Source organism: Lontra canadensis, unplaced genomic scaffold, assembly GCF_010015895.1.
Source record: "Lontra canadensis isolate GAN:19392208 unplaced genomic scaffold, GSC_riverotter_1.0 scaffold15, whole genome shotgun sequence".
Classification (NCBI taxonomy): domain Eukaryota; kingdom Metazoa; phylum Chordata; class Mammalia; order Carnivora; family Mustelidae; genus Lontra; species Lontra canadensis.
Window position 1 is genome coordinate 8,643,603 of NW_022631009.1, and position 23,530 is coordinate 8,667,132.

The 23,530-nt window shown below is 33.8% G+C and overlaps 1 protein-coding gene across 2 annotated transcripts in view; it reads left to right on the top strand.

Moving 5' to 3' along the window:
• Window positions 1–23,530, top strand: part of CSMD3 (CUB and Sushi multiple domains 3) — a 1,221,727-nt gene that overhangs the window by 280,896 nt on the left and 917,301 nt on the right. For both annotated transcript variants that reach the window (XM_032858445.1, XM_032858446.1), the window contains exon 4: window positions 13,514–13,708. In XM_032858445.1, coding sequence (XP_032714336.1) covers window positions 13,514–13,708 — 195 coding nt within the window. The remainder of the gene's footprint in view (window positions 1–13,513; window positions 13,709–23,530) is intronic.

Sequence of the window (23,530 nt, forward strand, 5' to 3'; positions counted from 1 at the left end):
GTATCCCCAGTGCCTAGAAATGTGTAGCATGTAGAAATTGCATAACAAATCACCATTAGATAATAAGTGAATAAACAGATACAAGAAAAGAATAAATTTAAAGAATACAATGAAAAATTTTTCCTTAATGTATATAATGGCAAAATTTAAAAGACCATTTTTAAAAGCTAAAGTAAAGATTAGCTTCTTTTTAGAGCACATGAATGTTTTAACCAAATAACCCCAAAACATATATTGGTCCCCCAAACAGAAGTGGGGAAAGCAGCGATTCCATCTTAGAGGTGTTCTTCCGTATGAGTTCGGGTGATATGTTCTAACTTTTCAAAAGGAAAAGTTAGGAAGGAAGAGTTCTGTGATCTGCATATTTTCTCATCTGACATTTCTTGTAGGACTCCATTTCATAAATAGTTTCATTATGCAAAATTCAGTTATTGTCATTCAGAAAGAGTTTGGAGATATATGCCATTATAGAGTTTGCATGCATAAATAAGCATATTATTAATAATCAATGGCAATTAGCACACAATGCACTTCCCCTTAAATTTAATTATATGCTTGATTAAAAGTGTTTGGGTACTTAATTAAAATAAGAAGGTCCAAATGATACTTAATTCTCACTTATATTCATATTACAATCCTAATAACTCTAGTCCTCACTCAAACCATGCATAGCTCCTATTAATTTTAATCAGAAGTATGCATGCTCACTGAATAAAGCCTGAAATGCAATTGGATAGGTCACATCAGGGAAAATTGTCTGCAGTCTGACAGTATGGTATGAGGAAAGAGTCTAACGCAAGCAATTGAACAGAGAGATAATTGTCATAATTGGTTTCAATTAGTTTTTCATAGCTCTTGTGAAGCAATTTCTATTGTGCTATACCATGAGCTATAACCAGTAACAAAACTAGTTAGCATGATTAGTAGATGTTGGTGCTTAAAAAGGTAAAGTACATTCTCAATGTGAAGATCTCAGTGAAGATAAATGAACTGAATAACGATGTAAATGCATTGTTGGGAAACCTTTGCCATTGTGAAATGTGATGTGGTTTGAATAGATTGAAATCACATTCAATGAACTCAAGCTTCATAAATACATATTTTTTGAGGAGAATGAGTTCATGTGCAGGTCCTTTCAGTGTGGAACAAGTGACCATTAAATGAATGTTAAAATGTGGCGCTACCTTGGGGCACCTGGGTGGCCCAGTGGGTTAAGCCTCTGCCTTCGGCTCAGGTCATGATCTCAGGGTCCTGGGATCGAGCCCCACATCGGGCTCTCTGCTCGGCAGGGAGCCTGCTTCCTCCTCTCTCTCTCTGCCTGCCTCTCTGCCTACTTGTGATCTCTGTCTGTCAAATGAATAAATAAAAATTAAAAAAGAAATGTGCTACCCTGAAACTCACAACATAGTTGAAATCATAGTGAGTCCCTATTAATTTGCTTAAATAGCCCAAATAAATTTCGGTAATGCCTATGGTACCAAAGAAGAAACTGAAGAGTAAAAGTTTCTCTGGCCACATACTAATAAAGGGTACGGATAGGATTCTGAACATTTTTTTCCACTATATTTCATTTCCCGATGATAAGGTCAATTGCAAGAATGCAAATTAATTGGAATAAAGCCCTTTATTTGCTTGTAGTTGTTCTGCACACCTTCAGAGCTGTTCCTGCAGGGAGGAAATGTGAGCATTACTCTGAAAGAATAAAATAGTCAGGATTCTTTGTATTCCTTGTCATCCTAGAAACTGTCAAGGCACTGGTTTCCAATTCCCCATCAATCCTGTCCCTACAAAGATTGTTTTCTCAAAAAATTTTTTTCAATATGGGACTCAGAACTTTTTTTCTCAAAGGGAATTGAATTTCCACAGGAATTTGAAATAATTTGGACATATCCTATTTTCCTAACTTTCCATTTTTTTTGAAATAAGCTAGTTCTTTAACCAAATAAATATCAAGAGCCCAGTATATCTGAATTAAAGACTTTGTGATTTTAAAGATGTCCTTTAAAAACACAATATCTGCTTTGGTTATGGTCACCAATCAATCGATTACAAAATGTTTACACATTAGAAGATAGAGAACATTATGGAATTTAAAAGGAAAATAATAAAAGGTAAATTGAGATATCTTAAGACATTAGAATAAGTGATCAATGAATATAATAGAAAAAGTTTTTGATTCAAGAGCCAAGGTGATCAACATAGACTGGAGAGTTTAGAAATCTTTATTGAGGTGGTAGGATTTGGTTTAGGTCTCTAAGGATAGAAATATTTGTAGACAGAGAAGAAATAGGAGCTATTTTAAATGTACAAACCAGTGAAACAAGAATACATTGTTATATTGGGGGAGCAGGTAATATTTGACTGAAATAGAGAAGTTGAGCATAGGGAGGTATTGGAGAAATGTAAATGGGCTGATTGTGGAGGATGTTGACCATGAAGTAGGAAATGGGACTTTCTTCTGTAAGCCAAGTTGGAAGGCTAATATGAAGGTATGTTGAAAGCATTAACCTATAAACTCTCCAACGGAGAGATACCTAAAAATGAGGCAGAATGATCAGATAAATTCTGTCAGTCTCTACTTCATTCTCTAATTGAAAACATCAGGAAAACGGGGTGCCTGGTGGTTCAATCTGTTGAGCATAGAACTCTTGGATTTGGCTTAGGTCAGGATCTCAGGGTCATAAGATTGAGCCCTGCCTCTGCTTGTCCCTCTCCCTCTACTCCTCCCCTGGCTTGTGCTCTTTCTCTTTCTCTAGATAAATAAATAAAATCTTTTTTTTTTTTTTTTTTTAAAAAGACAATGTCAGGGGTAAAAACCACATTTCTGAGACTTTGTTATAGTGAATGTGAATTAAGATCCTCCAAGGATATGCACTGTTTATAAGAGAATGAAACATGGAATTTAGGCAGAGGCAGCTTTCCTGCAGAATCTCACTGTGGGTTTTGTTATCCATGTTGCAATTTTAAATCACTCTCCAACATTGTCCAGCTTCCTATGGGTAAAAAAACTTGTTTCTTTCTGCTGTTAAGAGGTTGGTGGTGAGGTGGTAGTGACTCCAGGTAAACTTAATTCCTGGGGCGTCTTCAAGGGAGCAGTCTTCTTACTGGGCTAATTCTGTATGAATCAAGAGGTCCAGTCTACAGCCTGTTCCTAGAAACTATGTTAACTCCCTTTATGCTTTAAACAATGGTTTTTGTGTCTGACATTGCTGAAATATTTGTTCTGGAAGTGGTGTGTTAAAAAAAATAACACATGTTACTGTGTTGTGGTCAGGAAGAGCAGTGAGGAAGCATTATGAACTGCACAGCTGGTGACTATTCTGTGTGATGGCAAATTTGGTGACAACGTAGTAGGGAGAGCACTGAGGGCCTAGTCCAAAAGAGTGAAAGTAACGTTGTTAAGGCCTGTGTTTGTTCCTGGTTGCCTTTGACAACGTTTTACGACACAGCCAACAGCTGAGGCATATGTTGGACAGTATTAAAGAGAGATGGAAGGAAATAGAGTCTAAAATTTTGGTGACTTTTGGGTTGGAAAAACCAACGGCTTCTGTACAGCAGGGGATAAGAAGGCTTAGCAGAGTCTCTTATTAAGATTAGTCAAAGGATGGATAGCAGCCCCAGGGCAAAGATGAAATAAAACATGTTGCATTCCTGCTCAGGCATCTTGCTTCAGATTACTCCAAGGTAGTCCCAATTAAAAAGATGATGAGAGACATGGAAAGATGGTTGTGGGTGGGTGGAGAGTGGTCACTGGCACATGAAAATAACTGGAAACAAACCAGTTCCTACTAAGTTTTGGAGGGAGTTTTAGCCAATAAATCCTAGAAGTCCTCTTCAAATCCCTTTGATTGTTCGGTTCTTAAGGCAGTTTTCAAGTACTAAACCTGCAGATGCAAGGTATCAGCCCTATGTACTCCCAAGGAGACTTTGCTCTCCCATACCCACTTCAGATTTTGCCACAGAGAATGTGGACAAGTAAGAACTAGTCAATAGGAAATGCCAGGGGATAGCGGAAGACACAGGATAAGGGATTATCTTCTCAAGAACAGTACCAGGGTCTTCTAGGATAGGAAGATCATAATGCCTGTCTAATATGTTCTATTTTCTTGACAATTGTCTGTGGAATATTTCCTTTTCTTCTCTTATCCACACAGGGATATTTATTTTGACCATCCTTTTCTGCTCTAATAGGTACTGATCCATGAGAAACTAGAATTGGCCTTATTGGGGGGGAAGGGGGGGCATGTGTGGGGAAAGACTGAATTTCCCCGAAACTTTGGAATTTGAATAGGATTTTGTAATAAGAAGGGGCTTTGTCAGGAGCAAATCAAAGGGAGGGAGAATTTCTTTCTCCCAGTATCCTCTGAATTCAAGGTAGCCTGGAATTCAACATTTCTGGAAATCCAATTCTACCCAGTTTACAAATGTAAGGCCCAAGGGGATGACAGAGAAGCAAGGTGGAAGAAATCTTGAGTCCCTGATGACCTGAAGGCAGAGTCTGATCTCTCCCAGCCTCGACGAGTCAGAGAGTCGCATAGAGGAATAACTGCTGTCTGCTTTAGCCATTTCCTTATGGGGCCTTTAGGACTTCATTAGCATATCACTGATGCCAAGACAACTAACTTAAAGGCTCTCCAAAGTGTGACCCTAAGATTCATTTCTTACATTTCATTCTATTTTTCCTCTTATGTATAATATTCTATTTAGGCCATTTATTTGCACATGACCCTTGATCATATCTTGTGCATTTCTCTTTCTTGCCTTTATTCATATGACTTATTTGACTCTTCTCTTGACTCCTCTCCAACTAAAATCCTTCTCCTTTATTTTATACAGTATTCTTCCTTTTGTATAAATATATAATAGGTAACTTTTAAAAATTCAACTATGGAGTCCATTTTATTATTTAATTGCCAGAAGGTCATACTATACATGTTTTATGTTTCCCATTGAGTTATAAGTTCCAAAAGAACAAATACAGTGTCCTATTTTTTATATCCCTTTGACATTTATACTTCAAGCTTCAGTAATTATTTGGTGATTGATTAATTGCTGAAACACAATGGCATCTCTCACTCATATTGGATGAATAAGTAACCCAGTAAATTATCCATAATCAGCTTAACACATCTTTTTAAAGAATTAAATTATCTTAAAGTCTTAATACAGACACTCGTCCCAATTCTGTCATAGGAGAGGGGAGTCTATTCATATTTTTCTATTATTCTGAATCAAGTTCTCAAATGCAACTCATACAGATGCAGCGTTTTTCCATTTATAGAAACTTTTAAAGTGAGGATGGCTGCTAATATGTTTCCATTCTGTATTTTTATTTCTTCTGCTTTGTTAAAATTCTGGTAGCTACACAGGCCATAGCTAGGTTTAAATAATCATATTTTTTAATATAACCTTTCTACCCATCTATTTTAATACATTGGTAGTTTACAAAATAAAAATACATTATTGTTTTTCATCAGTTCAGTTTAGGTGATAAAATTTATTTTGTAAGGAAGAAAAACACAGATATTTGAAATTGAAAGAACATAAGAACATTAATTGCCTCTTATTCACATATCCAAAGCATATAACCAGCAACTGCTAGTCTTGGATATTGTACAATGGATTTTCTCCATTGTATCTGACAGTTGTTCTTGATCTGCCTCTAAAAATTTTTACCTATGTCACCTTCGGGCCCTATATACCAGTATCAAAACAGAATAGTGTTACCTAGACAGCATAACTTTTTAGGTGTTTGGTTTTTACACTAACTGTTTTACTGCTTCACCCTTCATTCCCTTGGCATTATAACCAGCCCACCCAAGGATTTACTTCAATTAAAAAAAAAAATGGTGACAGTAGATTTTTCTTCTGTTACTATTTAAAATGCATTGTAATCTGTATGCATTGCCCCCTCATCCCAGCCAAATCAATGTAGTAATCTATTTTCTTCTTAAGCAGATGAACTAAAAAGTGTCGGTTTACCCTCATACAGATGCAGCGTTATTCCATCTTCTCCAGCAGCCAATACTTTGAATTATTTTCGTTAAGTTAAAATAATAACAATAAAAAATGAGTATTTGTCCTTTTGATTGCCAAATCTAAACCTCTATGAAGCTTCAAGATAACTTTTACAATGGCAAATGTGGCCTAATGTTTGCTTCATTTCCAACATCCCAGCAAGGACTGTGACCTGACCAGCAGCTTAGGAACTTTCATGCTTAAGAACTGATTTATAAAAGTTAATGAATTTTTCATTTTGAAAACAAAAACAAAAACAAAACAGATTTAAATGGCACAATTATATAATTTGATCTATAAAATCACATGCAGGCAGTGTGTCCCAGTGTTTATTATGACACAAGTTTAGTTCATGATGTGCCTACAGCTCTTTTCTAGTCTACTGGTTCCACTCTATTTTGTCTCTAAATATTTACTCCTACAAACTCTGTGTGATGATCATCTTTTATGTTTTTCTATTAGAGGAGATAACTCAATTAACTGAGCAATCCTTTTTTGCTTGTCAACAGCATACCACAGAATGTATTAAATTCTTAATACATAAAGATGAATTAGAGCCCTTATTCTCAAGATGCTCACAGTCTAGTGAGGAAGCAAATTAAAAAAAAATCATTCAGTCATATATACTGAAGTAAAAATCCATGGGAACAGGATAGATGCAATAGCTGATTCAAAATATTCACAAAATATTTGCTCATCTAGTCTGCAAGTGAATTCTCAAATGACACCATTTATACCCTATATAAATGGAATGGTTTAGTATCTTCAATAAAAGAACATTTTGTACCACGAGAAAAGTTGGAAAATGTATTAGTTGGTTAAGTGCTTTGAAGTCTCAGGATGAGAGGTAGTAGGTGGTTCAACTTGATGTTATGTTCCCCTAAATTATTTTTAATCATCTGGGAAATAAAAAAAAACATGAGATTAATTTTCTGTAAGAAGTATAAACAACCTGATTTTACTTCCCTTAGTAGACATAATTTTACAGTGTTTTAAAGCATTGTTAATTGATCTCAGCAGGATCATGCTTCATCTATTTGACTGAATAATTATGCAATTCTGTAGTCATGGTATCCGTTATCCTTTCATTCAATTTTCATTCCTAATTTTCAAGGTCAGGTTTTCTTCTTGATATTTTGCTAAATATCTTGCCTTTCATGATTATCCATGTGCTCCTAACAAATTGGGGATTTTTTAAAAGCCAAGGTTATTGTAAAATGTTTATTAGTATAAATCACTCCTCTTTTTCTAAATTGCTTAGTAGAGTTTTATTGACTTTCTCCAAGGAAAATGTGATAAAACCTCTCTTATAGCCCTTGATAGACACTCTCTTTCAGGATTTAAGTTTTTTTCAAAAGTATTTGAAACTTTTTTTTTTTTTTTAACTTATCTGGAGTTTGCTAGGATGCAGTAGACCAGGTATCTTTTTATAATCACTGTGCCTGGCATAGTGCTTCATATGTGATACCAACTAAGAGATAAAAAAATTGATGAATTAATGACACCCACAAGGAACTCTTTGCAAATTTGGTTGTATAAATATCTTACCAAGAGTTGAATTACTTGGATTTTCTTTATGATCTAAAGAGGAGTAACTGAATTTTACCTTTGACTAAATTACTGTTTTTTGACTAATTTTTAAGACATCAGGAGTGATCTAATATAGTTAATCAGCATTTATTGAAGACATGGCCCTACCTCTAATAGATCATAACTTAATCACACCTAATTTAGATGTCTCAAATGCAAACTTGACTATAATAAAAATAAACATGCTGTTGGTTGAGCTAAAAAAAATACCTGTCATGTATTGACTGCATTGTTGTTCAGCATATAAATAACTTCCGCATTGTTTTATATAGCCACATTAACAACTTTATAAAGTTGACATTCTTAGGTACAAATAGTATGCATACGGTATTCTTGCCTCTCATCTTTTTAATAAATAATTTTCATGGTCCTGTTTACCACATTTTTTCAAGATTGAATTACTATTCAATTAGTAAACTCACAAAGTACATACCATGCATACTTATGAAAATCTCTGCTCATATGTGCATTTGGAATAGATTTCAATTATTCACTCTGAATCATTCTCTAGAGCTTTAGAGTATCTCCTTCAAAAAATATTTAGTGACAGAAATGGTTCCTTTTTCTAATTAAGAACCTATGCATAGTTTATGTATTCACTACATGAACCTGTCTTTGGCCAACACTTTTGAAATACTTTTTCCAATCCAGTGTATACCCTACCATACCCATAAAACCTTGCCAAATCTAATAACTATTACAGTATTTTGATTCTCCCATTTCCAAATTTTGAACCTACTTATTTTTTTTTCAAATCCAGCTCACTCCTTATCCTATTTCAGAACTCAGTTTAAATCTTTTTTTTTTTTTTAAGATTTTATTCATTTATTTGACAGACAGAGATCACAAGTAGGCAGAGAGGTAGGCAGAGAGAGAGAGAGGAGGAAGCAGGCTCCCCGCTGAGCAGAGAGCTGGATGCGGGGCTCAATCCTAGGACCCTGGGATCATGACCTGAGCTGAAGGCAGAGGCTTTAACCCACTGAGCCACCCAGGTGCCCCCTAAATCTGTCTTAATCAGGAATTTCTTTTCAGACCTCCTCTTAATCAAGACTAAGTTTTCTCAATTATATACTTTTATTATAGCTTGTATGTTTCCATTATCCCACTTGTGATAGTATAACTAATGCTGTGTAATTACTTGCTTATTGACTTGGTCAATACCAACTTGATAAATTCGCAGGGCCATGTATGTCATTTGCAAAACTATATCCCCAGAATACTGTCCATATTAGCCACTTAATAAACACTTGTGAAATGAATATCTGTATTTCATGGACAACAACATGCAATTGTGAAATAACCTAAGGCTTTTCTTTTCTTTTTTCCAAGTTAGAGACATCTAGGCATGAACTACAAATCTACTTCTTAGTTGGGTGACCTTGGGAAAGTTAATTAATCTGAGTCTCAGTTTCTCTTTCTGTACAACAGGGAAAACCATATATGACATTGGGTAATTTGTGAGATATAAGTAGGACTATGAATACCTAAGTGCCTGGAAAAGAGGATGACTCACTGCTGATCTCAATTAAAGCTATTAGCTTTTTCAAACTGTAAATTCTTAGAAGGCAAAGGAGGTGGTGTTGCTTTAAATGATACACATCACAGAGCACCAAAGTTAACCATAACCCTCAAGAACATCTGATGAATAAATTAGTTACTAAGTAATTTATAGTTATATTTCCTTTCAACTAATACAGAGGAGTGTCAATAAATTCCAACCTCCATTTGAAGTTTTATTTATCTTGGATCTTCCTCAAGTAATTTTTTGCTTTCTCAATAATCCCATACTCTTTAGCATGGTTTATATTGCCAAAATGCCTTCATACTATTTGCTGATAATTTCAATATGAGAAGAGAGGATAAATAAAATACAGATATTTCTAGCAAAAATAGATGAAGTTTAATTTGACTCAATCATTTGGACAGAGCAGTAAACTTATATAAAGGGTATTTGGCATTTTCAGAAACATTTTTTGAGTGTAAAGTCTTCAGACTTGTTTTCCAGGAATTTTCTCAATTCACTAAACTATTCACTTGACTATTTCTGTGTGTGCGGTGTTGTTTGTTTTTTTTTTTAAGACTTTATTTATTTATTTGAAATAAAGAGAGAGCAAGCTAGAGAGAGAGCACAATTGGGGGCAGGGGGCAGAGGTAGAGGGAGAAGCAGGCTCCCCCCTGAGCAGGGAGTCTGCTCTGGGGCTGGATCCCAGGACCCCAGGATTATGACCTGAGCCAAAGGCACATTCTTAACCGACTATGCCACTCAGGGGAACACTTGAATCTTTCTGTTTTATCTACACACACAATCTCATGGCACAGATTCCAAGAATAAATTCAAATAAGGCTGTAGTACAGTTTTTGCATTAAAAGATTGATCAGTACTCAAATAATAGTATTATGACAATAACTTTAAAGTACTCTCAGAACACTCCAATCCCATTTTAATCTTTGTTTTATGGAATATCAGATAAGAATATGTCAGGTTCTACAATTGTTTTATTTTAATCACATAAACTTTTCAGTCCATATATTAGTGTCATCTGTTGGTGAAAGAAGATAACTGAGTCTGGGAATTCTGCCCTTTAGATGTAATTATTTGCTTCAGGAACACAGTGAAATGATAAGCAGAATGTTGTTACCTTGTAGATCCATTTGGTGAATTACTATAAAAAATCTTTATTGCTTAAATTTCAATTTCTATTTTCCTTAAGAATGATATCCTTAAGAATGATAAAATCACCACTTATTGTAAATACCATGTATATTAATGATTAGTTTATAATTTGCTTTACTAAACATGGTAGAGAGTGTCTTCATTTTCCCCTGCAATTCAAATTCCTGATAGCTGGTAGAAGCAGTGCCTAAAAATTAGTCTAACTTAGCTAGTTCTAGACTGTCATATTAAATAACAAATTAATTTTAAAAGTTCAAATATGAAGCACTGTTTGTTTTTTTTAAAAATCAAGACTAAAATGTGAATCAGAATATAGCATTTTTTTTTTGTGTGTGTGGTGGGTTATATAATCCTTTCAGTTAATAACACATCCTTTGCTCTTTGTCTTAAAATGGACATAGCTTAGGGACAAGCCCCAAGTTAAAGGGTTGAGAGAGGACAACAAATGGAATCTATGCACAGTGGCTATAGAATTGGGATCTCTTAAACATGTGAAACATCTTCATACCTGCCTTCATGGGCTATTCAGTCTATAGAGAATGATGGGTAGTTTTTATTTATGAAAGTCAAAAAACAAGGGAAATCCAAAGTGGGAATTTCCTGAAGGTGAGAACCAGCTTTGTTTTAGAACTTTATTTTTTGAGTTTTATTTTGAAACAGTCTGACTTCTTATCTGTCTTAGAAATTAGAAATAGAAATAAATCAGCCACAAGGAAGGCACTAGATTAGGTCATGTATTAAGAATCCAACCAGTGCTGCTATTCATTTATTGACTCACTTCCTATGTTTTCCATTTTTGATTTAGATACTTTGTTCTGGGTAATGTTTATTTGTTCATTTAAATCAAAGTTAAATCTGAGTATAAGAACTATTTAGAGCTTTCTTGTATATTTCCCTTCATTCCTCTAGTTAACTGCTTCCTGTGAAATAATTTGAAAACTGCTTTTTCCTTCTAGATATATAATTTTAGGATAATTGAAGTCCTGACCTTAATTATTTTTTAGGATGTGAGAGGTAAAGCAGTGGATTGATTCTAAGGCCACAAGTGGTAGTTTCATTAAAAGAATTTCCTTTGTTATTACTATATTCAAGGGATCAAATGCTCATTCATTTTATCAAAACTTATTAACCTCACTGTCTCTTGCAGCAAACATCTCATCTTTCAATGAAATGAATTTTCAAAAAAAACCCCAGCTATTTCAAAATAAACTGTATATTTCAAAATTATTTTTAAAGATTACTCAAAATTCACAGAATAATGTGTTTAAATTTTGCTGAAAATGAACATATATGCCTTGGAAAAGTAGAAAACTGAAATATTTGAGATCATTAATCTTATCTACTGATATTTACAGTATTTTACAGATATCAGTTTATGGTGTATCTTTAAATGCAGAGGAAGCTTAAGGAAATTGCTTGTTATTTATAGAAACCATTGATATGTAATTAATATTAGTCAAGTTTGTTTTTTTTCTGTTTTAGGTTTCATACTCTAAAATAATTGTCCTAAGCTAAAAGTAAATACTTTATTTCTATATATGTAACTCAAGTTCTATATACCGTCAATACATTTTTCATTGATTAAACTGACTTCATTTGAAATTTATCACTGATTTTTTCTTTCACTATCATGGAAAAATTTATACAGAAAAAATCATGTTCACTTAGGAAACATTCCCAAAAGTACCATATACCTATTATGGGTAAAAATATTAAATTTCAGCTCTGTATACACCTCTTACTTATAAACGGCCATTGCTTTTGTAAAATTAGATCTATATATTATTTTGGTATTTTTACTTACTGTCATTGATATTTTCCATATTATAGTGGCTTACAGGTATTTGGCTTAATATTAAATAACTGCATGGATCTTACTAACTATATAACTGGGGTGAGTATCAATGCAAAATGGAAACATACTTCGTTTTTGTGTTGCAGTGGTTTTTTAGATTTTTATTTTGCAATAATTTCAGACTTTCAGATAAATTGTGAAAATAGTACAGAATTCCCCTATACTTGTATCCAGCTTCCCATAATATTAGCTATGTAACCATAGCATAATTGTCAAAAGTAGGATATTAACATTTGTATAATACCATTAACTAAATTATTGCCTACTCAAGCTTGAATATCTTTTAGCTCAGTAATTCATTACTTTGTATTAACAATTATTCAGAGTATGAAATAATATAAAGGTAATAGAAAATTTAGAAAATAATATTGGGAAAAATAGTTCTTAACCTCATTAAGTTCTGTAAGTTTTGCTATTTCTATATATTTTCTTGCCATTTATTTTCATTTATAGTGAAATTGGATTTTTCTCTGAAATGAATATCATTTTTAAAAATCTCTTACATTGGGGGTGTGTGGATTGCTCAGTGGTTTAAAGCCTCTGCCTTCAGCTCAGGTCATGATCTCAGGGTCCTGGGATCAAGCCCCGCATCAGGCTTGCTGCCTGCTCCCTTCTGTCTCTCTTCCTGCCTCTCTGCCTATTTGTGATCTCTGTTTTTCAAATAAATTAAAAAATATATATATTTAAAAAAATCTCTTACATTTGTATACTTGTATACTTTTAGTATTAACTAATAAAATAAGGCAGTAGATACAATATCCTAACATATTCATCTATTTAAAACTTGACAATCGTATGCAATTATTATTATATTTTCAGGTTAAACAAATTGGGAATTCTAGCCAGTCTCTCCAACTTCAAAAATATTTCCATTTCATTACTGCACTATATTTTTCTTATTTAAGTGGAAAAAAAAATTTTCCACCAAAAATTTACACATATGTTGTCAGAGAAATGCTTCTGGTTTAGAGTTAAACAGATGCATCAAAATAATGAGAACATATTAATGAAACTTATTTGTTTATTCTTAGAAGTAGAATGTAACTTTGAAAAAGTCATATAAATGGTATTTTTCTTAGCTTTAATGTCTGTAAAATATGTGTATTGTTGATTTTTAAAGTTGCTAGAAAAATTAAATTATATAAAAAATTTAAATTTTTCTAATACGAAGAATGAAACCCAGTATCTTTTGGTAAAATTTGGTTCCTTTCCCATACTTCTGTGTTACATGTGTTGAGAGGGAAGATATTTCCTTTTATTGTGACACTTTTTGAAAGGAAAAGAGACATCTGTATCTACATATACTTCTTAAAATCTAAAACATTAAAATACGTATTAAGATAACTGTAAATTCTTCTTCTCTCTCCCTTTTATAGAATTGCAGAGTAGCTCTTGTGGAAACCCGGGAGTTCCACCCAAAGGTGTGTTATATGGTACGCGGTTCGACGTTGGGGACAAGATCCGCTACAGCTGTGTTACCGGATATATTCTTGATGGCCACCCGCAACTCACCTGTATAGCCAATTCAGTGAATACAGCCTCATGGGATTTTCCTGTTCCTATTTGCAGAGGTAAAGAAAAAATATTTATTTTTATGCTGATTGAATATTTGTTTGACATGATAAAAACATTTTAAAAGTTAGAGTTGTAATCTGACAGTGTAATTGCAAAATATGTTTGGCATTTGGTGCTTATTCCTTTTATAAAATTTGAAGATTAAAAGAAATCTATAGGTTTGTGTATACATATACTACATGACAAGTTTAGAAAAAATGCTTGTCAAAAAATAAGACACTATTACTTGTGAAACGAAACAGTAAAATATATGTTTATATACATATTTATGCATTGTATATAAATGTGTCTTTGTATTTATGTTAGAAAAACACGAAGTTTATGATGTTCAGAAATTTAATTTAGGCTGTCAAAGTCATAATTTTGTTTTCATTTTGAAGTATTGATTGAATCTGTGAATCTTTTAAAGATATCTGGTGGAAGACTTCGTTTGGGAATTTGTGAAATAAGAATGCTATATAATTTATTTAATTGATACTGATAAAGATTATTTGTATTATGGGGAAAACAATAATACTCTAATGTGGACAAAGTTTCAAAGTACTGTGCCTGCAAGATACATGTTCGACGGAAGCCGAATTCATGGATGAATCTTGCCCACAGAAATTTTAGAGAACTTTATCATTTTCCGCGAGCTTACTTTTTGAACAAAGAGAAAGATAAATGAGTTGTATCTCTTTTATCTTTTGGCATTTGCTTCCGGTATGAATGGGAGGTATGAATGGGAGGTAGGAATGTCCACGTGCTGGTCTCAGTTACTTTGTAGCTTCCTTTCCAACAATGTGGCTGCCAAGTACAAGCAGGGCAGACTCGTGAAGATCAGACACAGCTGGCTTCTTATCTCGGCTTTGACAATGACTCTGGGAGTGACTTTAGGCAAATCATATCAACTCTAAGATTCATTTATTTCACTTAACCAATGAGAGAGAAAACAACAACGTCTTTTCCATTTGTTGTGAAGATTAAAGAAGAAAACCAATAACTGCCACTTAATAAAGTATCTGCCGTGCGTTGGCATTCTTAGTGTCAGTGCTACTTTTGCTTCTCTTGCAGTTTCTACTCTGCTGTTTTGACTGATGCTATTTCTGACTACTATTAGCTACCATTTATTGCAACACTTAGAACACCATTTGGATGTGATAGCGTACTAAGAAATTTCTAAGTATAGTCACTTTTAAATTTCATAACAATACAAAACTGAAGTGCAAAAATTTTGGAATAACTGCTCAAGTTTCCTCAGTAAATGTTGAAAACTATAAAGAGTTAGATTTTACTCGACTTGTGAGTTAATAAATTTTTCTGCCACAGTTTCTTGGGTGATGGTAGAGGACCCCAGTTTTTTGGGTCAGAAACAGAGGAGAGTTTATTATTCACAAAACTGTCACCAGCCAGAATATTAACATTTGTGCCATTCTCTAAGCCCTAATTCTTATAGAATGATATAAAGAGTATGAGGTACCTGCACATGAAAAACCATGAGCTTAGGGAAAATGGAATGCTTTGTAAATTAGGATGTCTGCCCTTTGCTCTGGAGGGCACCCCTCTTTCTCTCCCTGCAAAGTTATAGGCAAACTTGCCCTTTACTCTGGTGGACGACACTGTCCCCTGAGGCTGTTTGTTGTACCAACATCTTTGTAAAGATAGTTTAGTACAAGGAGCAGAAGGACAGTTGGAATCTCTGCTTACAAGATGGGAAGAAATGTTAGGGTCCATGGAGAAATTTCTCTCAATTTGGGGTGTGGTGGGGATGCTAGATTTGAACCCATTCTGTTTAGTTACAAAGCCCAAGTTGTTACCCTTTTGACACTTCACCAAAATAATTTGCATCTCTGTTCAGAAGTATTTTATTATTAGAAAAGAAATGGAGCTTTACATTTGAAGCAATCAAAAGACTACCATCTCTTTCAAAGCACAAAACTTCCAAAATCAAAAGAATTTATTAAGATTCATAAAACCAAGAAGCACCTTTAAGAGGTTTCCGTGGAGCACTACCAATACTGCCTAAATGTTACTTCCTGTTTTGGGGCTCTGTATTCATCTTAGTTTCAACAGGAACGTGTGGAACCAGAAAGATCTGAGTCTAAATACTAGGTGTGCCCCTTATTGACTAGGGCTTTTGAGCAAAAAAGTACATTAATTTTGGAAACTATTTTTTAGCTCTAATAGGATGAAGAGATAGAAATATGAACATCACAGTACTTTTAGAGTTTAATATGATAGCATACGTAAAGTACCAGAGGCATACTAAGTTATTATTTATGCTAGCTCTGTCTACCCACTTTTCCTTAGCATGTCTTACCATCTTCTCCCTAAAGGAAAGAATTACAGTCAACAAAAAGTGGGTGGATAATATCCATGATCTTGTATCCAAGTCTAACCCTAAAACCAATACTTCTACCTTGTCATTGCAGTTTTGTTTGTTTTCCCAGAGTGTGTACTCTACTTCTCACCCCCAAATTTCTTCGGGCTTATTTCCTTTGACTTCCATTTTTAACCTCTACGTTTTTTTTCTATTAAAAAAAAATAATACCCACTATTTTTGGAAATTCTGCCTGTTCAACCTCAATCTGCTAAACTTGCCTTTTCTTCTCTTTAAGAAAGATACCAGTGAATAAATTTACTAATTCACTCATCTATTTATTAAGGCCATATCCTGTGTAAAGCATTATTTTGTGTACTGAAAATCAAAAGATAATTAAGAAACCCGTCTTGCCTTTAAGAAGGCAGTTCTAGTGCGTCTGATCATTATGTAATCAGATAATTACAATAATGTGTGATAATTGCTTTAATATCAGTATCTGTGTGTGTTAGGCACCTTGATAAGGATAAGCTTAATTTCTCTCAGTTGAGTGGAAGAAAGTTCAAGTAGGGACAACACTTTAAGAGAATATTTCACAAAAGACTGGCTAAAAATAAAAACTACATAGAGCAGGAATATTTTCAATGAGTTGATATTTTTCCTTTCTAGCCTTAAAAGTAATTCTGGTGTGTTACTAATATTCACTGGCTAAAGGTAGAGTCTATGAAGTCAGCCTTCATAGAACACATGCTCTAATTTTCTAAGGAACAATTTATCTCCCATTAAGCATTTTTTTTTTTTTAAACTTAAAGAATAGGGGAATAGAGTATTTGGATTTTGTGTGGTTGTCAAAAAAAAGATAGACTATTTAGACTGTAGCCTCCCTCCTCTGCTCTTTGCCACTTGATAGCATACTGATTCTTTAATTTATAACTTTGTAGGGGGCTGATAACCCTGTAATGATCTGTTTATTGCTTTCCCTGGAGTTTACATAGTGTCTCTCCTTGATGAAACCCTGGCTTTTAGAGAATTCTTTTGATGTTTCCTAACAACGAGAGTTTAATTAAGAAAAACTAGTGTCATATCAACCTAGAGGGTATGGTGCAAGGGTTTTTGTGTTTGTTCACAAGCAGGATGAATTTTATCAACACCATCTGCTAGTATTTGAAAAAGACAACTAACTGCCTGGTGCTGAGCTACACGATATTCTATAAAAAGTGAAAGTGAATTCCTATGCTGTAAGTCTTGGGTTGGAAATGCCTGGGACACGTGCCTTTTCTGCACTCCCTCCTTTGATAAACATTTCTATGACATTTATTCCCAGTGAATTGTGATGTGGCCCCAGAGTCCTTCTCAACTCAGTGCTCCCAATATTCCTTACTAATTAAGAGCAGTTGACAGACAAGGTGAATGGATATGCTATTCCTAAATTTAAACGTTCTAAAATTTGTAATGATATTCTATATTCAGAGTGGCATCTTGATATACACACCCCAGGGCAAATTAATAAAACTATTTGTAAAATTTACACATAAGTTATAGTTTTATTTTTTAAAAATTTTAAAAAGATTTTATTTATTTATTAGAGAGATAGAGAGCACAAGTAAGCAGAGCAGCAGGCAGAGGGAGAGGGAGAAGCAGGCTCTCTGCTGAGTAGGAAACTTGATGGGGGGCTCAATCCCAGGATCCTGGGATCATGGCCTGAGCAGAAGGCAGCTGCTTAATTGAGCCACCCAGGCACCCCAATTACAGTGTTTTAAATGAATGGAAACCTTGGTCAAAAAGATCATTTGATGGAAGAATTAACCTATTAAGATTTAAGTAATCAATCATAAAATATTTAAGGTTGTTCTAGGATGAATTCTAGATTAATTAAAGAAAATTTTAAAACAGTGTTATATTAAAAAAAAAAACAGTATTATATTTTCCTGAAGGTTTGAGTTTATTTATAGCCCAAAGTAAAGATCTTAGAATCCATAGAGGTTTCAGGGAAAGCAATGATCAATGAAGGGATATGATGTTGTCAAATGTTGACAGAGCTTATTTTGATCCGACAGGAGAGATTCATTTGGGGGAAGGCTTCTGTGTTAGTGATGTAGATGTCATATAGTCAATTGGTGCCATGTGACGTGAATCAAATATTTGACAGGACAGATAAGCAAAAGGACTAATGAGGGAACTGTCACTTCTGACAAAGCAAAAGAAATTGCCATTAGCTACATTAGCAATGAGGAATGAGAAGGATCTTCCAAGTTTTATTCTTGGCAATAAGAGTGCCTTCCATAACAATGTGGTAAGGAAAACAGTTGATGGAAAAAAGAGCAGCAGCTTGTTTTGTCAGAGAATAACTGAAACCCCTACTTTAAACCTTGGTAAAAATGTGTTACTAAAACATGGAATTGGAAAGAGCATTAGAGGTAATAGTTGGAGAAGGGGATAAAGGAAGGAAGGTTTAGTGCAATGCTTCGATGCTACATTAATAATAGGCCTGATTATTGATAAAACCTAAGTACAAAAATAATTAAGTATGAAACTGGAAAATATTTTATTGACTTGAGAACAAAACACATAAATAACCCAGAGTCATGCTTCTATTCATTTCCATATAGTGCTTAAACATAATACTGAGCTGCAAATTGAAAAATGAAAATATTTTCTAATATGAGATTTTTCTATGCTAGATCAAAACAGAGTCCAGTGCTGGTTTTTTTTTTTTTTAAATAATTCCTTGTAATGTTACTTTTTAACATTTTTATTCTTTTGAAGCTAAAATCTTTAGTCCCCCTTTTTAAGATTTGAAAACCTAGTAAATTGCCTTCTTTTTTCTTAAATCCATTACCAAAGGAGAGAATGTTTTATTGTAACTCCCTGAATTATAGAAAGAATGGTGTTAGTGATAAATTGTCCTAGGCAAAAAAAAAAAAAAAAAAAAAAAAGGAAATTAAATTCATTATTGAATATCAAAATGTTATGGGCTACACATGCATTAAGTATTCTTTTTGAAAACTGGGGCTATTATTGTTTAATTTAGCTGATTCCCAAAGAAGTTATTGTGTTGTATTTCATTATTGATTGATTGGTTTAGAAAGCACACACATATGAGCAGTGGGGGTGCAGGGTAGAGGAAGAAGGAGAGAATCTTAAGCAGGCTCCATGTCCAGTGCACAGCCTGAGTGGGGCTCCACCTCATGACCCTGAGATCCTGACCTAAGCCAAAATCAAAGAGTCAGTTGTTTAAGTGACTGAGCCACACAGCTGCCCCTCCAAAGATGTTACTTTAAAATATTATCTCAGGAAATATTTTAGCAGACCTAGTTTCTCCACCACACTTTGCATTATTATCCAAGCAGCATTATTTGGGCACCAAATCTTGCTTTTATTAGCCCTCCCATTTATACTCCTATAGGGTTCTGGTCCCTTTGTGTGAAGTCCTATATTTGACAGTCATGAGGAAAACATTTTTAGTATGCCTTTTAATTAACAAGGAAGTTAAGCAAGTATTACATGGTGATAGAGTTATACTAGCACCACGAAGAATGTCAAGCCAAGGAATGATTTGCAAGTGTCCATGCTACTTTCTCTCTCCCTGGAAAATGTAGGCTGTTCTATCAGTGATCAGGCCAACACTCAGTTGCCCTCTCATGTACCCTAATCTTGTTATGAATAGTTGTTTGTGTGATAAAATGCTGAAGATGTCCTGATAAAGTATCTAGCATGATGGAACAAAGGACACGCGATTTGTATTTGAGGGCATAAGATCTGTGAGCTGATTTGCTTTCCTGTTATGCGTTGCCTGGGTGTGTTGTTTCTTATGTCAGAAATTGAAAATATTTTTACCTATCTTAGGAACCGGTGAATGTTAAGGAGATTAGCTTAAATGAGGTGATATTTAGAAAATATTTGTGCAATGCCTAGCACATAGAAGTTACTAAAAATTTCAAGTTGGTTTCAAATACATTTAAAAAAGTAATTTAAAAAAATAATGTAGACATAATAGCTATCGCTTGTGTTATATATATGTTCAATATATTTAAAACTATCTGTTAACAGTTGAATGTGTGCCTACAGCTCTGATATATTGGAGAATACTTTTTAAGTAACAGTAAAAATCTCTGTAAAGAGTGTGCTCTGGACTAATAAAAGCCTTGGTTTGCTTTACATCTCTGTCACTGAGAAGGTATAGAAACTTTAAAACCAGGTATTTAGTTTTCAGATCTTAGTTTTCTCATATGTTCAATAGGGGAAGTCCTCACTACTTTATAACATTATGATGAGAATCATATCAGGGAATGTATATAACATACCTAATCTATAATAACAAGTAGCAATTTCCTTATTTCTATCATCATCATCAAAACAGGTATTTGAAAACTGATTAACACCAGAGAATGAACATATCTAGGACCATATAGGCAGTGGAATTAAATTTTTTCAGAGTTGCAGTGGTTAGGGGGAATTTCAAGCCCCACATTAACCTAGAAAATTAGACTGGGATCAGCAAGTAATATACATTAGTGGTGAAAACGTGTTTCTCAAGGGCAACAGCAATTCTGAGGCATTCATTGTTGGAAGTTCTTATATTTGATGTATATTCAATAACTAAACTGATACATATTAAGAAATCATTATTTGCAGGGCACAATACTACATATAATGATAGATAAAACAACTCAGGCCTCGTGAAACTCGTAATCTTTTGAACGTAGGATCTCTTATTTGGTGACTTAGAAAAGATAGAATAGCATTCTTATATAACCAATAGTACTGGACTTCTATGTGTTTCTGATATTTAGAGAAGAAAATCAGGATCTTGTATTCTTACCATATAATTGTCCTGTTCCCTGATGCTGCAACTAACAGTAAGCCATGACTTTAACATTCAGCTCACATATTATTTTCCCCATATGGCTTTATTATGCTGTATCCTTCTCCATTCAGGAAGCTATTCCCCGCCCCCCTTTCTCTCCTGTATCAAATAACTCAAATATTTTTGTAGCTTTACTCAGTTGTCCAAGTGTTTTGATTCTTCATCTGCCATTCTTATTATAAACTAGTTCATGTTCTTTGACAACAAAGATACAGTCATTAGAACTGTAATTTTTTGTGTGTTATAGGTTATAATAATATATTGTTAATTTGTAGGAGTTTGGTTCTTTTTCTTTAATGGAATGATTTCCATTTCTTTCTCTTTCTGTGTGATTCTTAGAAAAATACCAACAATGTATATTTTGAAAATCAAAGAAAAAAGTTAGTTTCCTTTTCATATGACTGAGTCTTTAGATGTTTATGACTATTAGGTAGAATTTTGAGCCATACACTTCCAAAGAAGTTTTGTTTACCTGGAGTTTTTGTCTACATTTTTTTTTTAAGATTTTATTTATTTATTTGAGAGAGAGATTGAGAGCATGAGAGAGGAGAAGGTCAGAGGGAGAAGGAGACTCCCTGTGAAGGTGGGAACCCCATGCAAGACTTGATCCTGGGACTCTGGGATCATGACCTGAGCTGAAGGCAGTCACTTAACCAACTGAGCCACCCAGGCGCCCCTTGTCTACTTGTTTTGACAAAAAACAATATAAAATATTCTAAGTGAAAGATCTAAATTATTTGAGGAAAGTGTATATTTTTGAAGAAGCTACATCAAATAGTTTCATAATATTGCTCCCCAAATAAAAACAGAATTTTTTAAAAGATTTTATTTATTTATTTGACAGAGAGATCACAAGTAGGCAGAGAGGAAGGCAGAAAAAGTGGGGGAAGCAGACTCCCTGTTGAGTAGAGAGTCCAATTCAGGACTCGATCCCAGGACCCTGAGATCATGACCTGAGCTAAAGGCAGAGGCTTTAACCACTCAGCCAGCCAGGAGCCCCTAAAAACAAAATTTTAAAACATTAAGCAGTACTCATTTTCCAACACTTATCTACATTTCAAAACATGTAGAAAAATAGAAAATTATATTATCTTGGTGTGTGCAAAGTATTCACATGATTATGTGGGATCACAACTTAAAAAATGATGGAGTGTGCTTAGTCAAATAGCTGGTTTCATGCATAAGAACCTTGAAAAGCTATCCTATAATGTCATACTAGGATTTAAGCTCAGTGAACCACCGTGATGGCGATTTGGTATTTTGCTCTTTGTAAAGCTACCTTAACTCAAAATGTAAGGCAAAATAATTTTGGATAAAGGAAGAAAGTGAATAGAAGCCCACCAAAGACATTGGATAATGACATAAGACACATGTTAGTAGACTAGCTTTATATGAAAATTCCCTGTTTTTTGAGCTAAGAAAGCCCAGTAATAAGAATTTTTATAGTCCTTCTGGAAGGACGCTTCACACATTTTTGGTCTTAAGCTCTGTCTCCTCTGTTATAGTTTATCAGTCACTCATTGTCTTAGTAAGTGATGTTAAGGGTATGTATGGTTGAGCCATTCAATGATGACAGATCTTGCATATAGTTAAGAATGGATAACAAAATGAAATGCTGAAACTTGAATGCCTTCAAAAATTCTACATTTTTGGTCTATTGCTTTAATGTGCTTGAAATCTGAAATTTTTCTATAGTCCTTTTCCTTAGGCTTTTCCCAAATATCAATCTGACTCTACAGAAGAGAAATAATTTTATTTTTACTACATAAGTCTTAAGTATGTAAAACTGGTATTGAATATCTTAAATTTTGAGGTAGTCTTGAAAAAAATGAATATTTTGTCTATTATTTTTGTTCTTATATTTACGTCACTAATTCCTTGTATCCTGATCAATATAATTTTATTTACTGATCCTTGTGTTTGAGGTTACCATAGGATTCAAACTAAGTTAAAATATAAAGGTCATTTACTTATACTTGTATTTAATTTTTAACTAATTAAAAAAAGCAATTAATGCAGCTTAAAAACATGATACACATAGCAAACAAAATAAATGTAAACAAGGATAGCTATGTTAAGAGAAAATAATAGAGGAGTGAGATGAAACTAAGAGCAAGGTTAACATACAGAAATCATGTTCTATATTCTTTCATATTTGTTAGAATCAGCATTGTTTGATTTTAATCTCTCTGGGAACATAAACAGATTGGAAAAACATGATTACTTCATAGTCTCACAAAGTAAAAGCAAATAATTTTGTTTTGGAAAAACAAGCTTTCAAAGTAGAGCAAGAAACTTAAACAGTACATCATAAGGAAAGTATAGTACAATTTAATGATCCATGGTCTTTATGATATCTATAAATTTGAACTCAGAAAAAGAACTTTCTGGGGTTGCATCACATTTTTTTCTTATATAAAATGAGGGTTTGCTATTGGAAAGATCAAGGACTGTATTCCTAGAATCAAAACATCATGCCTTATATCACTGCCCAAAATGAGTGATCTATAACTCTTTCTAGATTTAGTTGTAACAATTTTTTTTTCTTATTTTCAAAATCTGAATCTTTGTTTTTTTATACATTTGGAATTTGGCCATTGAGAACAGAGTCAAAAGCACAATGTTTCTGCATTAATATGACCTTAATTTTCT